General features: G+C 41.9%; 1 protein-coding gene across 1 annotated transcript in view; it reads right to left on the reverse strand.

Annotated features, from left to right (window-relative positions):
* MED27 (mediator complex subunit 27) overlaps nt 1–5,814 on the reverse strand; it is a 160,469-nt gene extending 154,655 nt beyond the window's left edge. Inside the window, exons 1-2 of the mRNA XM_019510707.1 lie at nt 5,587–5,814; nt 1,999–2,143 (exon numbers count right to left, since the gene is read on the reverse strand). Coding sequence (XP_019366252.1) covers nt 1,999–2,143; nt 5,587–5,792 — 351 coding nt within the window. The 5' untranslated portion in view covers nt 5,793–5,814. The remainder of the gene's footprint in view (nt 1–1,998; nt 2,144–5,586) is intronic.
* Between the last annotated feature and the right edge of the window lie 9,262 nt (nt 5,815–15,076).

Genomic DNA, 15,076 nt, shown 5'->3' on the forward strand with positions numbered 1-15,076 from the left:
GTCAGGTAGCAAAGGCAACACAGGAGAAAAACAAACACTATTTTCCCCCTAGAATTAAATGGCTCTGTACATGCAGAGAATACTGAAGCCTCATGCTTTCCAAAAGGAGCAGAGACTACAACAAAAAAACAGCACAACAGCTCTGCGTAGCTCTTTGGACATTTTATATTTTAAAGTGTTCTGTTACAAGTCATGTAATTAAATTGATTTAATTCTCTAAAGAAGTAACTAAATCCCTAAAGAACTAAGCATATAGTCAGAAATATTTGTGCCTAAGCGTAAAGTTTCTATGCTACTCTCCAAGAACAACACATATATCAATAAATACATATATCAATTGTTTTCCTTCCTAGAATCTGATTTAAAACTAATGGCAGGAAACAAAGTGAAAATGAGTAGTGCTGTTAATAGGCTGGATCTGTATAGCATGTTTCTACTGAAAAAAAAATCCCTGCCCTCCTGTTCCTCCCCAAAATCAAGCATCTTACTGCTACGTACCAGTTGCCGCCAAAATATTAACAGACGTGTACCGTTTCAAAAAGGGCTGTAATAAAGGCTTTGAGAGATTCTGTGTGTGGATCTCAATAATGCCAGATCAGCTTTCAAATAAAGATGGACTTCCAAAGTCATTCTGGAGTTTGAAAGATGGTCTTGCTTATGCATCACAGGAAATATTCTTCAATCGCAACATCTACCTGTTTACGTCACTGACCAGAATAATTTTTGCTATTTTTCATTCCTGTTTAGTGCAACAGAATCTGTACAGTGATGTGAAAGAGAAAGACCCTGCCCTGTCTTGTACATGATAATCAGTCATTAAGTTCCAACTGCATAGCCTCTTGCTAGTGATAAAACACGTCATAAATTAACTCATTTCCTAGTTGTATTAACTCAACATAGTTGTTTCAAACAAGGCAACAAACAAACTGCCTGTCAGCATATGCTAGAAAAATCCAAGATGACAGAAGCAAAGCTGAAGTATTGTGGTGTCAAGAGTGAACTTGTATCTTTTCTGCACTGAAAGAAAAGAAAAATTAAGCAACACAAGTTTTAATCCACTACAACTTGCACTGGCTGTACTCAAAGCAGGGTATATGCTCAATTTAAGTCTCTAAATACACTAAAGGAGGAGAGTTCATGATTATGGAAAGTGAACTTCTTATCATAACTAAATTTTACACAGAAACCATTCATTTTTTTTCTAGGGGGCCTGAAGGGCATTGGAAGCGGGCCAGGTGAATAATCATATTTTAAATTGACATTGAGTTCTAAAGTAGACCAAAACTCCCAAAGCAGTTACAGTTAAATTAACTCAAATTCAAAAATGAAAGTTAACATTATGCTCTGCACAGTATTCTTTGTGGTGTTTACTCTGAATTCACTTTAATTTATACAGTCCAGAGATACTGGCTGTGCCAATGATTTTTATAAAGCAGACCTATACTGGGAAAATCATCAGAAAGGCAGGAAATAAATGGTTTCAGCTACAAGACAGGGGATGATGACGACACATGGAAAGGCATGGGAAGCAGCTAAAGCTTTTAATAAAGGGGAAGGCAATGCATCTCCTCTCCATTTCTCTTTCGCAAGCAGGTTTGGAGGGGTCTTCAGCAGCTCCTGACCCTGCCTCTGCATTTCACTGTCCTTAGATGCAGTAGGAAATGTTGTGGCTGAGAGCAGACAGGCATTTATTTGTTGGATGTCTGCACTAAAATAACATGCAGCAAAAGAGACAACACTCAAGGTATTCATGTGTTTCACAGTTAAGACTCCGTTGGAGAAATGTGAAGACAAACAGAAGATAATATTAGAACATGGCCTGACATTCAGAAAATTACAGCTTAAATTCTGCTCCACAATTTTACGGCAAGTTCTGCAGCCTGGACACAGAGATGTGCCTAAAGGGCAAATCAAATGTTATGTGCACTGCACGCCAAACACTAAGCTTAGCTAGATATCAAGTCATCATTTCAGCATTTTAATACACATTCTTTTTACCTTGTTTGACCATTTGTAGGCCTGAAGCAGTTGACTGTAGAGAGGAGTTTTGTCCTGTACAGGATCTAGGCTCAACAATCCACTATTATGAAGAGGATGGTTCTCAGATGGTTTGCCAACCAGATTGCTCAGACGTTCCAGTTCACTAGAAGTGGAAGAAAGAAAATACCACCTTTTTGTGTCAGTCCTGTATAAAGCTATCAACATTCAGGGAGCAAGATCTAGAACTAGTCCACAAACAGCAATTAGTAGCAATGAAATGGAAGGCCACTAACTCAGTTGCAGAGGTCACGCAGCTGTATAGTTTGAGAAGTCTGGCCCCAGTTGGGACAATGTCTGATGCTGATCTGACACCAATTTTTCACATGAGGGCCAAAGTCAAATTTTGGAGAGTTCTGCAGGACAGCAGGGTACAACCATGAAATCTGGGACTATCCCAGAAAATCAGTGACAGCTGTCATTTTAGATGTGCAGATACACACATGCAGGAGGTGTAAGGACCATGTCTTACTCTGATAAGATCTACCTTTACTGATTTCTTTTAAACTCAACTTCGATTTAGACATAAAATTTTAGAAGTGCCTGCCCAAAGCTCAATGCAGCTTAACAAATGTTTGAGTGTTAGTGTTAAACAAGGAATTAAAAAATACTTTATCCTGCCAATATATTGCTTCATTGTGCTTCCTTCTCCCTAGAAACATGGGTAAGTACACTGGCTTTGTAACAGGCCCTGTAGATCAACAGACACAGGATATCTGTGACCAAGGCCCTGGACAGTTCCCAGAGCCACTCTTAAACAGCACCTGCCTTCTGAATCAGCAGGACTCCAACTTAAGCACCTCCACTGATTGCAACTGTTACAATGTTCACCTGCAGACAAAGAATTGGTTTCTCTCAAGGATCCATGCTTTCTAAATTAAAGCCTAGTCTTTCACTTTATTAGATTGAGCTCATAATTAAGGGCTGAACATAGCCAAACCAGTAGAATGCACTACTGCACAAATCAGATGTGTAGACTATAAGTTTTCAGGGCAAGGAAGCATCCTGTATTTTCAAAAGCATCGTACACACTTCCTAATCTATATCAAACACTGAAGGGGGAGGCATGTCTAGACCATGTCTGAGTACACCAAGGAATGCTGCTGTAAGAACACGAACTCCTATCAGAGAAGGAGCCACACAGTCTCCACAGATCCAGACTCAAGTGAGGAACATCATATTCAGGAACAACCAAATTAAAATGGAAAGTACAAAAAGGAGGAAATAATACTTTTGCATCCTTCTCATCTGAAGTCTAGCCTTGTCTTCAGGTAGTGCTTTGGGACAAGAATCTGCTTTCACAAATGTCTATGAAGTGCCATCTCACTTTTTAGGCATTACATCAAAATCTCAAATAAAAATAAAATCCCAAGCTTAATGGATATTTGATGAAGTTTATCAACATGAATGCCAGAAATCAGGACATTAATTGTTAAAGGGATCCAAACAGTTTTCCCACTGCCACTTCATTCTTTTTCTTACCACAGCCTTGTTACTAACACTAAAATAAACAGGACTACATGTGCTTGTACCTGCAACACTAGGCATGTCTACATGAGATGTTAAAAGTGCATTAGACTAATTCTACTGCACATTAGCGTGTCATGCAGAAAGCATGCTAGTGCACAATAGACTTTGTCTAACACACATTAAGTGGCACAATAAAAAATGGCACTAATGTGCAGTAGCACTCATTACAGTGCATTAAGATAGTACCTGTAATAGCAGGTACTAAACTTAACGCACCATAATTATGGTGCATTAATGAATGTGGGGATGCACCCACACAGTCCTAAATCAGCCCTTTCAGGACATGGCACAAAGTCAACTGAAACCAATGCAAAGATTCCCCAAATCTGCTGAAGACAAGAGATTGTCAGATTTTTTTCTTGTAAAACTGAAATATGCTGTTGCGTGCCCAAAAAGCACCTCTCACTTCTCAATGCTACATAAATGATAAAAATAATTTAACCCAATTATACGGCAACACACAGAAAAAAAGATTAGAGCTCTGTTGTACTCCACTTATGTGCACATCAGAGAAAGGCATAATTCACTAATGCCTGTCCCAATTTGTTGCCTGTTGATGACAGTGCAACAAACCCTGTTATTGGCATAAATTAGATACATAAATCACTTAAGTGCATAGCACTTTTCAACCCCACTGTTTTCTTTGTAATTTAAATGTCCACCAGTCAACTGCCCCAGAAACAGAGAAGGGGAAGTAGCTCTCAGAAGAAATAACAGGGGCTAGGCAGCTTCAGGCTTGTTACTGCCCTTCGTTTTCAAGGCTTCCAACAGCACTGACAGTGCCATGTCCTCAGCCAACACTGACTGCACACATACAGTTTGAATCAGTGCATGCTTTGGGTAAGGAGGTACGTATCCCCTTAAACTGAAGATGCTGTAGGAATGCATTTGTGCCAAATGCTGTCTCTCTCTAAGAAAGAAAAAGAGGGGAAATTCTGAAAACAGCTTAATGAAGGTTACGTTGTCACCATATTTGTTTAGCGAAGGAAGAGTAGCACCATCTTCATCCTACGCCATTTCTAAAATACAGCTTTACACACACGCACCTGTGTGCAGACAAGAGGAAAACCAATCAGAGCGAGGGTAGAAATTTAACAAAGCAGTGAACAGTCGTCCAATTCTTCTGCAACTCAAATCTTGCACAACCAGGTAGGAGGCCCATTTATATTCACCCTTGATATAAGCACGTGGGTCGCAGTGCAACACATCAACTGGCACTGAGACAAGAAATAATTAAACACTGCTTGCCTGGATTGAGTTCTTGGCTGCTCTTGGTTGGGAACTGGATTTCCCCCCAGGTGCCTGGGAAGTTTCCTAATGTTCACAGGAGAAACCCGATTACTTAAAAACCTTTTAAAAAGAGACCACAGGCCTTCGACAAGGCAAACAAGGCTACAGCCTGGATCCTGCTATGGTAATGACCAACCAGAAGGGACCTATGCAGGTGGCCCCCTACTGGTATTAATGCTCCCCATTGATCCCGGCGGCTTGTTACCGATATTAATGCTCCCTATCGAGTCTGGTGGCCCCTTACCATCCATATGGCCAATCCCTTGGCAGAACTGAGCCCTATGCTAGGAAGCAAACAGCAAGGACAGCGAATACAGGCCAACATTATTCCAACAAGAAGAACACAGGTTATTTTCACATCAGCTACTCTAACATATTGTGGCAACGATGCCACCAGCTGCCCCCATGGCAAATCCAGGCATCTGCTCCACTGGGGGGGTGGCTTTTAGGAAGGTCGCTTAGAAGAGGGGCTACGACCCCCAACCCCAGCCGCTAGAAGACCTCACCAGCTAGACACCAGGCACCCCAAGGACGGGCAGGACGGCTCTCCCTGGGGCCCCTCGGCTCCACTCTCAGCCCAGGGCAGCGAGGCGTAAAGGGGGCTGCTGCACATCCCACGTGTCCCTTTTCCACGGGGTTTAGGGAGCTTGGAGCCTGCTCCTGCCAAGGGGAGGAGTTGGAGGAGACGAAGCCCCCCAGCCCGGCCAGGCCGAGCCCCGCCCCGCTCACCCCAGGTCGCGGCTGACGGAGTGCAGGCTGTCCTGGAAGGCGGAGACGAAGCCCTTCTCGCGGCCCTCCAGCGTCTCCCGGTGGCGCATGCCGTCCTTGAGGCAGTCGAAGGCGCGCGTGACGCTGGAGCGCAGCGCTTGGATGGCCGCGATGGCCTGCGAGAAGGCCTCCAGGTTCACGCCGGGGCTCAGCACCCCGTCCGCCATCTTGGCCGCCCCCGTCCGCCCCGCCGCGGGGCAGCCTGGGACTTGGAGTCCGGCACCGGGGAGCGGTGCGCATGCGCGGGCTCGGCTGCAGGGGGGGGGGCGGGGGGAGTTGTGGTATGTAAGAAATCACCGGTCACCCGGTACGCGCTAACCAACGCGTGTGTAAGAAATAGCCAGTAACATCTGATGCACACACTGGTTAGTGTGTGTAAGAAATCACCAGTAACACCTTGTACACTCACCAATGCATCTGTGTAAGAAATAGCCAGTCACACCTTACACACTAACCAAAGAGTGTGTGTAATAAATAGCCAGTAACATATTATATACTAACCAGTGTATGTGTGCATGTAAGAAATCACTAGTCACATCTTACACACTAACAATGTGTGTGTAAGAAATAGCCAGTCACACTTTATACAGTAACCAGTGTGTGCATGCAAGAAATCACCAGTAACACCTTACACACTAACCAAAGAGTGTGTGTGTGTGTGTAAGAAATAGCCAGTAACACCTTATACACTAACCAACGTGTGTGTAACTTCCCAGGTGAAAGAAATCACCAGTCGCTCTCCCTCTCTCTCTCACACACGCACACATGCGCGCGCACACACACGCACGTTTGGTTAGTCTTATTAAACGTCCAAAGTATATAGACTAACCAAAGCATTATAAATTTGTCTCTGTGCATATTTGTGTATCATCGTATGTGTATGTATCTATATGTATGTATACATGTGTAATGTGTTTATTTGCATATATGTATGCACCCACACATACATGTATGTATACACATGAGTATGTATACATACACACACATATACATTCACTAACAAAAGCATCTATGACCAAATACACAGAGAAACAAATTTATGGACTGACCAAAGTACCATATACCAACTACCAAGAGTTCTAGAGATTTGCATTTCTTTTTGTCTCAGACCACCGCAGCTACCAAATACATCCCTAAAAAACACATGTACGCTCCTGTACACACCCACACACTCTGCTACACCTAGTAATTTATAGGGGATAAAAGTAACAAAAGCTTGTGAGTTGCAAGGGCTATGCCACTCCAGCCTAAGGTGGGCCCTGTTGCCAAGCCAGGACCAGTTTTTTTCCCCACCTTAGGATGAAAGTGTCATTTCAGGTGCTATATCTACTTTGGTTAGTCTACAATGTGCAAATCTACCCTGCCTTCTGCTTGACCTCAGACTAGCATGGTTATTTCCTGGAAACTTGCCCCTGCCCCTTTATCTGCCCAACAATATTTTAAGTGTGTATTATTGCACGCACACACTTCTAAGCTTTGGCTTTCCTTAGCTCCAGGTTCCTGAAAATTACTCTCCTCTGGCAATACGTCTCCCTGTCACTTCCTTATTCCTATGGTATGCATTTTTCTTTGCTAATCCTACTACAGCTACCTAAGTGCATGGATGTTTCTTAGGGGGTGTTGGATGTTTCTTATATTTCCCTCTCTCTTGAATGTAGGGGTTTCGCTGCTCTGGGCGTGAACCTAATGAAAGCAGAAAATATAGACCTATGTGCTAAATTTTAAGCAGGTGGGCAGTATTACTCATGTGTCTTAGCACGTATGGCTGTTTGCAGATGTCATTGGTAATTTTAATTTATGAGGGATACAGGGAGCCCTGAAAGCAACAGAAAATAGTTGCAAGGGCCATACCATTTCAGTCTAAAATGATGGGCTCTAATCAAGATGCCACCTGATGCCAAACAAGGACTGTTTCTTTCCTGACTCAAAACGAAAGTGTCATTTCAGGATATCCTTGCAGACACTGCAACACAGCCATAAAATGTAGGACTCTCCCAAAAAATCTGGGACACGGTAATTTTAGAACCAGGGTCAAATACTAATGCAGTACAAGGTTTGGGCTAAGGATTCCTTGCTTCCTCAACCTCTAAAGAAATTATACCGTGTTTCATAAAGGTGTTTAATTAAATTCACTAACCATGATTCACACAGAAATGCAGAAACATCTTCTACTGGACACAAGGGCAAGGCAGTGACTTCACAGGCTTGTGGCAGAGAAACTCAGGAGCAAAGCAGTGACCTTAGGGGGTTGAGATGGGTTCCTCACCCTGATTTTGACTCACCCCTTTCCCTCCATGCCTTAATTTCCCAAGAGGATCCCACGATCTGGGCTTCTGGTCCCTACCTCTTGTCTGCAAGAGTCCTGCTGCCTATACAACTTAGCGTACATAGGCAATGAAGTGTACAGGCCTGTTTAGGATGTTCAGGAATGGACACCTGAATTCATTAGTAGTCTGAGGGTTTGTGTAATCTAGGGAGATTAAATAAAATAAGAACAATTCATTCTTGCGCCAGCATAGTAGTGTCCACGTATGGAGCTGGTCAAATAAGAACAGATAGGAAAAACGTCCTTACAATGCAAAATGCAAACGTTGCAGGTACCTATTGCGGATGCCCTTCATTTACTTAATATCATCCCAGAGGAAACTACTGGCCCTTTACGTCCTGTCCTAAATTTAAGAAAAATAACATCTTACATCAAAAGTTCTTCAGTTGTTAGCACCTATTTATTCCACATGTTTCCAGAATAGCCATCATCATGGTATTCACATGCAGTGATTTCTGGTGATTTCTTTCACCCAAGATGCAGTGCCTTGAGGTCTGTTCTATTATTTCTGAATATGAAAAAAAAAATCTTAAAATGATAGGTATAGTTAAGGATTTGCATTTGGGGAAAAAAAACAAATCACATCAGCATTTGGCTCAGGAAAACCAAGTCTATCATGTACAATAAAAAAGAAGAATCTGTTTGCTTATATTTCTAGTTATTCTTCCTATACCTAAATTGCTAAACACTTAATTTAAAGCAATATCCATTCTTAATTATTAGAAGGCACCTAACTGCTACAAATTCATAATGAGGACTATGTATTCCAGCCCGAGAGCATAAAATGAAAGATCATTATGCAGCTAGTTACTATTTAATTAAAAGACACTGTGCATTTCTTCATCATAGAAGCACAAGTCTAAGGTAACAAATAAGGGAATATTCACTCTGTAAATGTTAGCCACTGATGCCAAGAACTCTATCTTTTTTATTACAAAAGGACCTTGAGCCAAATCTATCCAAAGTGGAATTCTGCTCATGTCAACCTAGCTGCTCAAAGATTAATTTGATTTCCTAATGCTAGGAAAATATATTTCAGTAACTAGTAGATGCACCTTATCTGCACAATTTCATATACATTCAAATCCTATACAAGTCACACCATGAGAAGCACCTGGGCAAAGGGAAACAAAACAATGTGCTCATTTAATCTTGATTATCTAATGGAGTACAGCACAGGTAGAAGATATGCATACATGAACTGAGGTACAGGAGACTGGAAGGCTTCAGGGAACTGGTAAAGAAATTTTTACTTTCAACCCATTGGTAAGACTTAAAACCAAAGCCAGCAGCAAGCAAAATCATTACCATCTGACTGCTGTTCTTCAGTGAACCTTGGTTCTTAGTCTGCTTGGACAAACGTTACTACAATTTACTTCTTGGATGATAGCACCAGGAGAAAACTCAAGGACCAAATGGACAATGAGAGCATTCTGTTTTCCAAACCCTGCACGTGATCTTTTCAGGCACACGTTTAATTCAGAGTTCATCCTGGTATCTCTAACACAGCTCTGCTTTGTGCCACTTACCCATACCCAAAGAATGAAGAAGTTTGCAATGAAACCATTACTTCAGTAGCTGTCCCATGGATCAGGAAAGTTTTGTTTCCAGCACTGTCAGTCTGATGCTTCTTGCCAGCTAAAAAGGGGAAAAAAGTGACACAGCAAGTTGTGGTTCAAACTGGCAGTCTGCACAATCCCAGGGCAAAGGCAGCATTTGCTTCTAAAACAAAACCAGGAATGGAAAATGTGGAAAAGAGATGGATCTACACACAACAAAGGGAGACTGTAAAGCTGGACATTTCACCCTGAAGCAGAATGGATCAGGACGACTAAGAATTGAGCGGCACAGGCTGCCATTTGTTCTGATTAATCTGAAACCCCAAAGTAAAGGGATGATGCTTTTAGAATGGTCCCTAGGGGGAAATAAATAGAGATTTGCTAGAGAAGAGAAAGAAACACTAAAAAGTGAATCTCCAGAAGAATACAAGGGAATTTTGTTGCTGGGCCATGTAGTTAATCACACATGCTGGGTCTCATCCTGCCATGGGCTGAGCATCCTTTACAACGTGCTAACTCAGCACTCTGGTCTTCACATCAAATCCTCACTGCTTGGCAGGACAAGTCTCATTATTTGAAGTAACTGACAGCACAGGAATTTTAACATTATTGCTGCCTTATTTAGTGTTCGTTATCTACCTGTAAACCAAACCTAGGCTTATATAAATCAATTTGTGTACTGAAAGCTCCATGTAATCTGCTACAAGCTGGATATTCTACAGCAAGGCCAACCGATTTCTTCATGCGTGATTGATGAATTTTCCAGGAGACAGGCACAGTGTTGGAGGTGTCCAAACATCTTCTCAGATGTAGGGGACAGGGCTCAACTTCTGGTTCCAAAACTCCTGCTTCCCTGCCATCTCCTGTCCCAGTCTCTCCCACTGCATCCAGCAATGACACGTACATTATCTGAATGCCCTGCTGAAACAAACAGTATGAATCTTGACACTCAAAGAGCCGGTGTCTTCATTCCTAGTTGGATGACTAGAAACAATTTGTTATTGTTTCAGGATGTCTGCAGATTCATATTTGGAGCAACTTGTCCCAGCCATATTGAACGCAAACCTACATTCAATGCAATACTCCTGGCCCTGAAAGAGCTACCACAATGTAGAGAAATTTAGCCTTCTGAGTACTATCCATTTACCTTTGTGGAAGGAGTTAAAGGTCTTAATCCTCACCCTCCTCCACTAAACATGCTAAGTATTCTTGTACTCTCTAGAGAACCCAGGGAGTAAATAGGCTATAGTGACTAAACTGCCTTTTGGCCCATAAAGTGGTCACAAGTTGAAGGGAATGTGGGGTGATATGTTCCTGCAATGTCATACTGTGCTGTGGAGAAAAGTTGATAGCTCTGAAGACTGAAATCCTTTCACACCTTATCCCACCACTGAATTCACATGAAAAATTTAAATCAAAAACCAACACAAAAAAAAAATCAAGCTATCATCAGCAAAACTGGCTGTGTTATTTTATGCATGCAATATTCTGTCCCAAAATATGTCATATTTTACTTGCAAAAATACAAGGCTGCTGTTTTATGCCATATGCAATCTGTAGAGCATTGCGCTCAGCCACCCTCTTTTATTTTTTCTTTTAAACACTCAAAGATCAAGTGCAGAAGCTGATGCCAGGCCAAATGGGAAGGAATCGTTATTTAAAGGCAAGATGACTGCTTAAAATTAGAGCTGTGAAGACAGCAAAAAATACCAGAATTCACAGATGGTTTGTAGATACATTCATATTGCATTCAGTCCACTCAACATCTTCAAAAAAAAAAATCATCATGCTTTTTTTCTCCTCCCTCTCCAGTGTAAATGTTGTTGCCTGCTCCAGACATGTGCTTCTTCCTTTAAAACTGAGCTTTGAGTCATGTGCTGTTGCGCTATGAATTCCAACAACAGTCACTCTGAAACTCTGCACAAGAGCATTTATTTTTAAATTAGGCATTTAAAATTGAATGTATTTTGCAGTTTTTCAAATTAACAGTTTTTGTGAGTAGGTTACAAAAAAAAAGATGCTAGCAAGAATGAAACCACAGGAATAAATCTAGACAAATAGACCCACAACACAGAGGAATGAAAACGAATGACCTAATTGCTCCTTCCTGATGTAGGCTGCCTTGGTAGTGGCCCAAAAAATTCCAGTTGAATACACAGGGAGTTTCATCTGTCTGATGACAAAAGCCTCAGGTTTTGTTGCATGATTCCATGATCTTTCAGTGTTCACAAGCTTAACTGGCATTAAAGACTTCCTCCTTCTTGCATATTTTTCCTGGCATCTGTTATCACACATTTTGCATCTCAACATATCAATCTCCTGGTCAAGGGAGTAGAAAAGGGAACTTGTGTGTCACGACCCCTGGAATGACATTCGCTGTCTGCCAGGGAGTCAGCATGGAGCAAACCGAGTTTCCATCAGTGCAGAGGCCTCAAGTTTAGTCAAGACACTGCAGTTTACACCTAGAGGGAGTCAGCAGGATTTGAGGAGGCTTACAGGGGTGGGAGGTGGAACAATGGGAAGGAGCTCAGCAGGGGTTCCTGGCACATTATTCTTGAGGACAGGAAAAGGCAGGCCCGGGACATGGATACATACAGCACAGTTATGCAGACCCACTACTCATTGCTCCTCATGAAGCAGGGGCACAAGAACGTCCTCAGTCAACATGTCTCTTGGTCTATAGTTACATATATACTGGTATTCTGGTTCTGCGCCCTTGTCACAAAGGGGGTCTCAATGCAGAGCCTGTTCTCCACTTTCTAAGGCTTGACTTGATACAAAGGCTCTTGTGCCTATGTTTGTCCCATCTATGTAATGCAAGGCACACAGTTCAATAGCCACTCTTCACACAAGTTTGAGACTTTAGTAATTAACAAATGCTTAGGAAAACACTCCGAGGTCCTTTAATTGTAACTACTATTTACCAGCAAGAGCAAGCTTTGACAACTGCTTTATCCCAGCCCAGGGGAACTGACATTACGGTCAGAGTCCAGTTCTCTCAGGGCTTCAGTTTAATTTCTTCCAAATAACAACCTCCCACACTGATCCTCCGTAACCCCAACCTAGCTAATTCCCATTCCACCAGCCAAAGTGTCCCAGAACCAACTCAACAAACAACCTTCAGTTGTTCACTTCCTACAGATCTCCAGCCCAAGTGACCTGCTCCTTCTTTGGTTTTTATAATCCCCTCTTTTCCAGCTGATCAGTCTGATCTGGAAAAGAGCTGATCCTTTACAAGTGAGGCTGGATCCAACTCTCCTTAAAGGACCAGGCAAGTGACAGCAAGATGTCATTATTCCTTCTGCTATAGGTGTCACTGTATGCACCCTTCAGTTAGTGTTTCTAGTGAAAATCCAGCTTTTATACTAGTTGGGTCTCCTTATATCAGGAAGGGATAAGTGTAAAAATGAGAGCAATAAAATCTGTTTAAAGTTGAACCAGGCCATGGAAATTTGCAGTTCCCAAAATAAACTAAGTTTTGAATCATCATAGCTTTGCTAACAGCTGCACGGGTCAGTTTTCTTCAGGCAGCTTCAAACAACGCAAGTCTCATTAATTCATCAGAAAATTCAGACTGGTTGAGGAAAACATCAACTTAGCACAGAAAAATCCTTGAGGGAAAAAAAAACAGGTGAAAAACAGTGGGATACAGTAGTAATAATATTCAGTGCATACTTCACTTGGACCCTGTTTCAGAAAAATAGCCCTTAGTCAAGCAAGGAGTTAAGCATGTGCTTGAACTTAAGCATGTGCTCAAGTGGTTTCCTGAATAGTGGGTGTCTTATAAGGCTTCTTTCTCTTTCCCAATATAGATTTACATACCTATACAAGTTTAGTTAAAGGTGCATTCCCACGTAATAAAACAAGATTAGAATCTCCACATCCGATTATAAAGAATACTAAATCAGGTGTGCTAAATATCAATGATGAAAAATAGCATAACCAACTATCAAAAGCAACTCTACCATCTGCCAGGACCAAATCTGCTGAACCAAAAGTTTCAAATTTATTGTAGGACAAGTTCAGTATTTGCTTTTAGTGGAATTGTGCTTAGCTGTTAGTTGTTCCCTGAATTAATTCACAACAGTTTGAGTCTCTGATTTCAAGTACTGTCCTATAAGAAATTGGAGTCTTTCTACTTCACATCATGAAATTGCATCCCATATCCTTAACCTTGACATTCTTCCCAAGTGAGGTTTCACATGAGACTTAACACAGAGAGGATCAAAGCCAGCATCCACCGAAGTTCATGGGAGTTTTGCTTAGAACTATAAGTGGGGAATGAGCCCTAGTATGAGCACTCCATACCAAACTGAACTTCATCCTGAAAGAGCGAATTGCCTCTCTGCTTCATCGAGAGATTCGGAAACAGGAACAGACAACAATAAAAACTGGATCGAACCATTTCTGCTCAGTGCCAGCCTATCCTATTTCAAGGATGATCTGGTCTGGTCTACTCTATTCCATTCATTATCTTATACCGTCCTTGTCACCCCAGTATTTGAATACCTTATAAAAGGGTATTTGTTCATATGATATTAGCCATGTGTGGTTCATTTCTTCTGAAAATTCTCTCGCTGGGGAAAAATGTGCATGCAGCATAGTTAGATTTGGGTAGTTTATTTTGAACACGCACACACGTTTATATGTTTGCATTAGAGAAAGCAGGGGCAGAGCATCTTTCACAAAGCACAGAGTGTAGACTGGGGAGTAGCCACAAGGGACACAGCCACAGGCTGCTTTATTGATGACAACTCTGCACACCTCTTCCACTGACTCAAGGTGATGGTCCTGATGCCATGTCCCAGTATTTCTCCCAGTTCACATTATGAAAGTTGCACCTCAGTTTGTTGAGGCTTCTGGTGACAGGGAGCTGCAGTCCAATAGCAATCAGCAGCGGTCAGTGCTGGGTTAGTGGAAAGTTGTCTAGCACAAAATATGATGCCTGTTGAAGATGACTGTCTATTGAGTTGACCCAGCAGTGGCCAGGTGAATAGTCCTGTGCCAATCTGACCAAAAAATGTGCACCACAGTTTGGCATTGGGGATGAGAGCGACAGAATGGTTTACTTTGTCTAAGCAAGAATGCTTGATAAAAAGGACACCAGCAGTTGGATTTGGGGAATGTAAGTTTGTCCTGTTAGACTTCTCAGGAAAAGGCCAAAGACATTGTATAAGCTCAGAAAGACCATGTCTGGCAGTTATCCAGTTCAGAGACAAGTTACCTCCAGAGGAATATGAGCAACCAGATCCTTGCTTACTTTATTTATGTTATGTCATATCCTACGTTCAGTTACCCTAATGTCACCCCCATTCAAGCCAGGGGTGTTGAACTGTGCTGTCTTAGCGCAGAATTTGGCAACTCCCACGGTCCAATGAAGATAAAATATTTAAAATGTCCTTCCTGAATCAAAGGAAAGGCTGTGCAGTCAATCACCTCTGGGGATTTGCAGGGCTAATTCCATGCTTCAGTATTTAAGGTTTCCAAAGAAGCAACATCCATCTTCTGTTTGGAAAAAAAAAAATCTTCCTGCTATCTAGAGATTATTTAGTGCTCTGATATTGAC

This window comes from Gavialis gangeticus, unplaced genomic scaffold (assembly GCF_001723915.1).
Source record: "Gavialis gangeticus isolate Ggan-Ray unplaced genomic scaffold, GavGan_comp1, whole genome shotgun sequence".
Lineage (NCBI taxonomy): Eukaryota > Metazoa > Chordata > Crocodylia > Gavialidae > Gavialis > Gavialis gangeticus.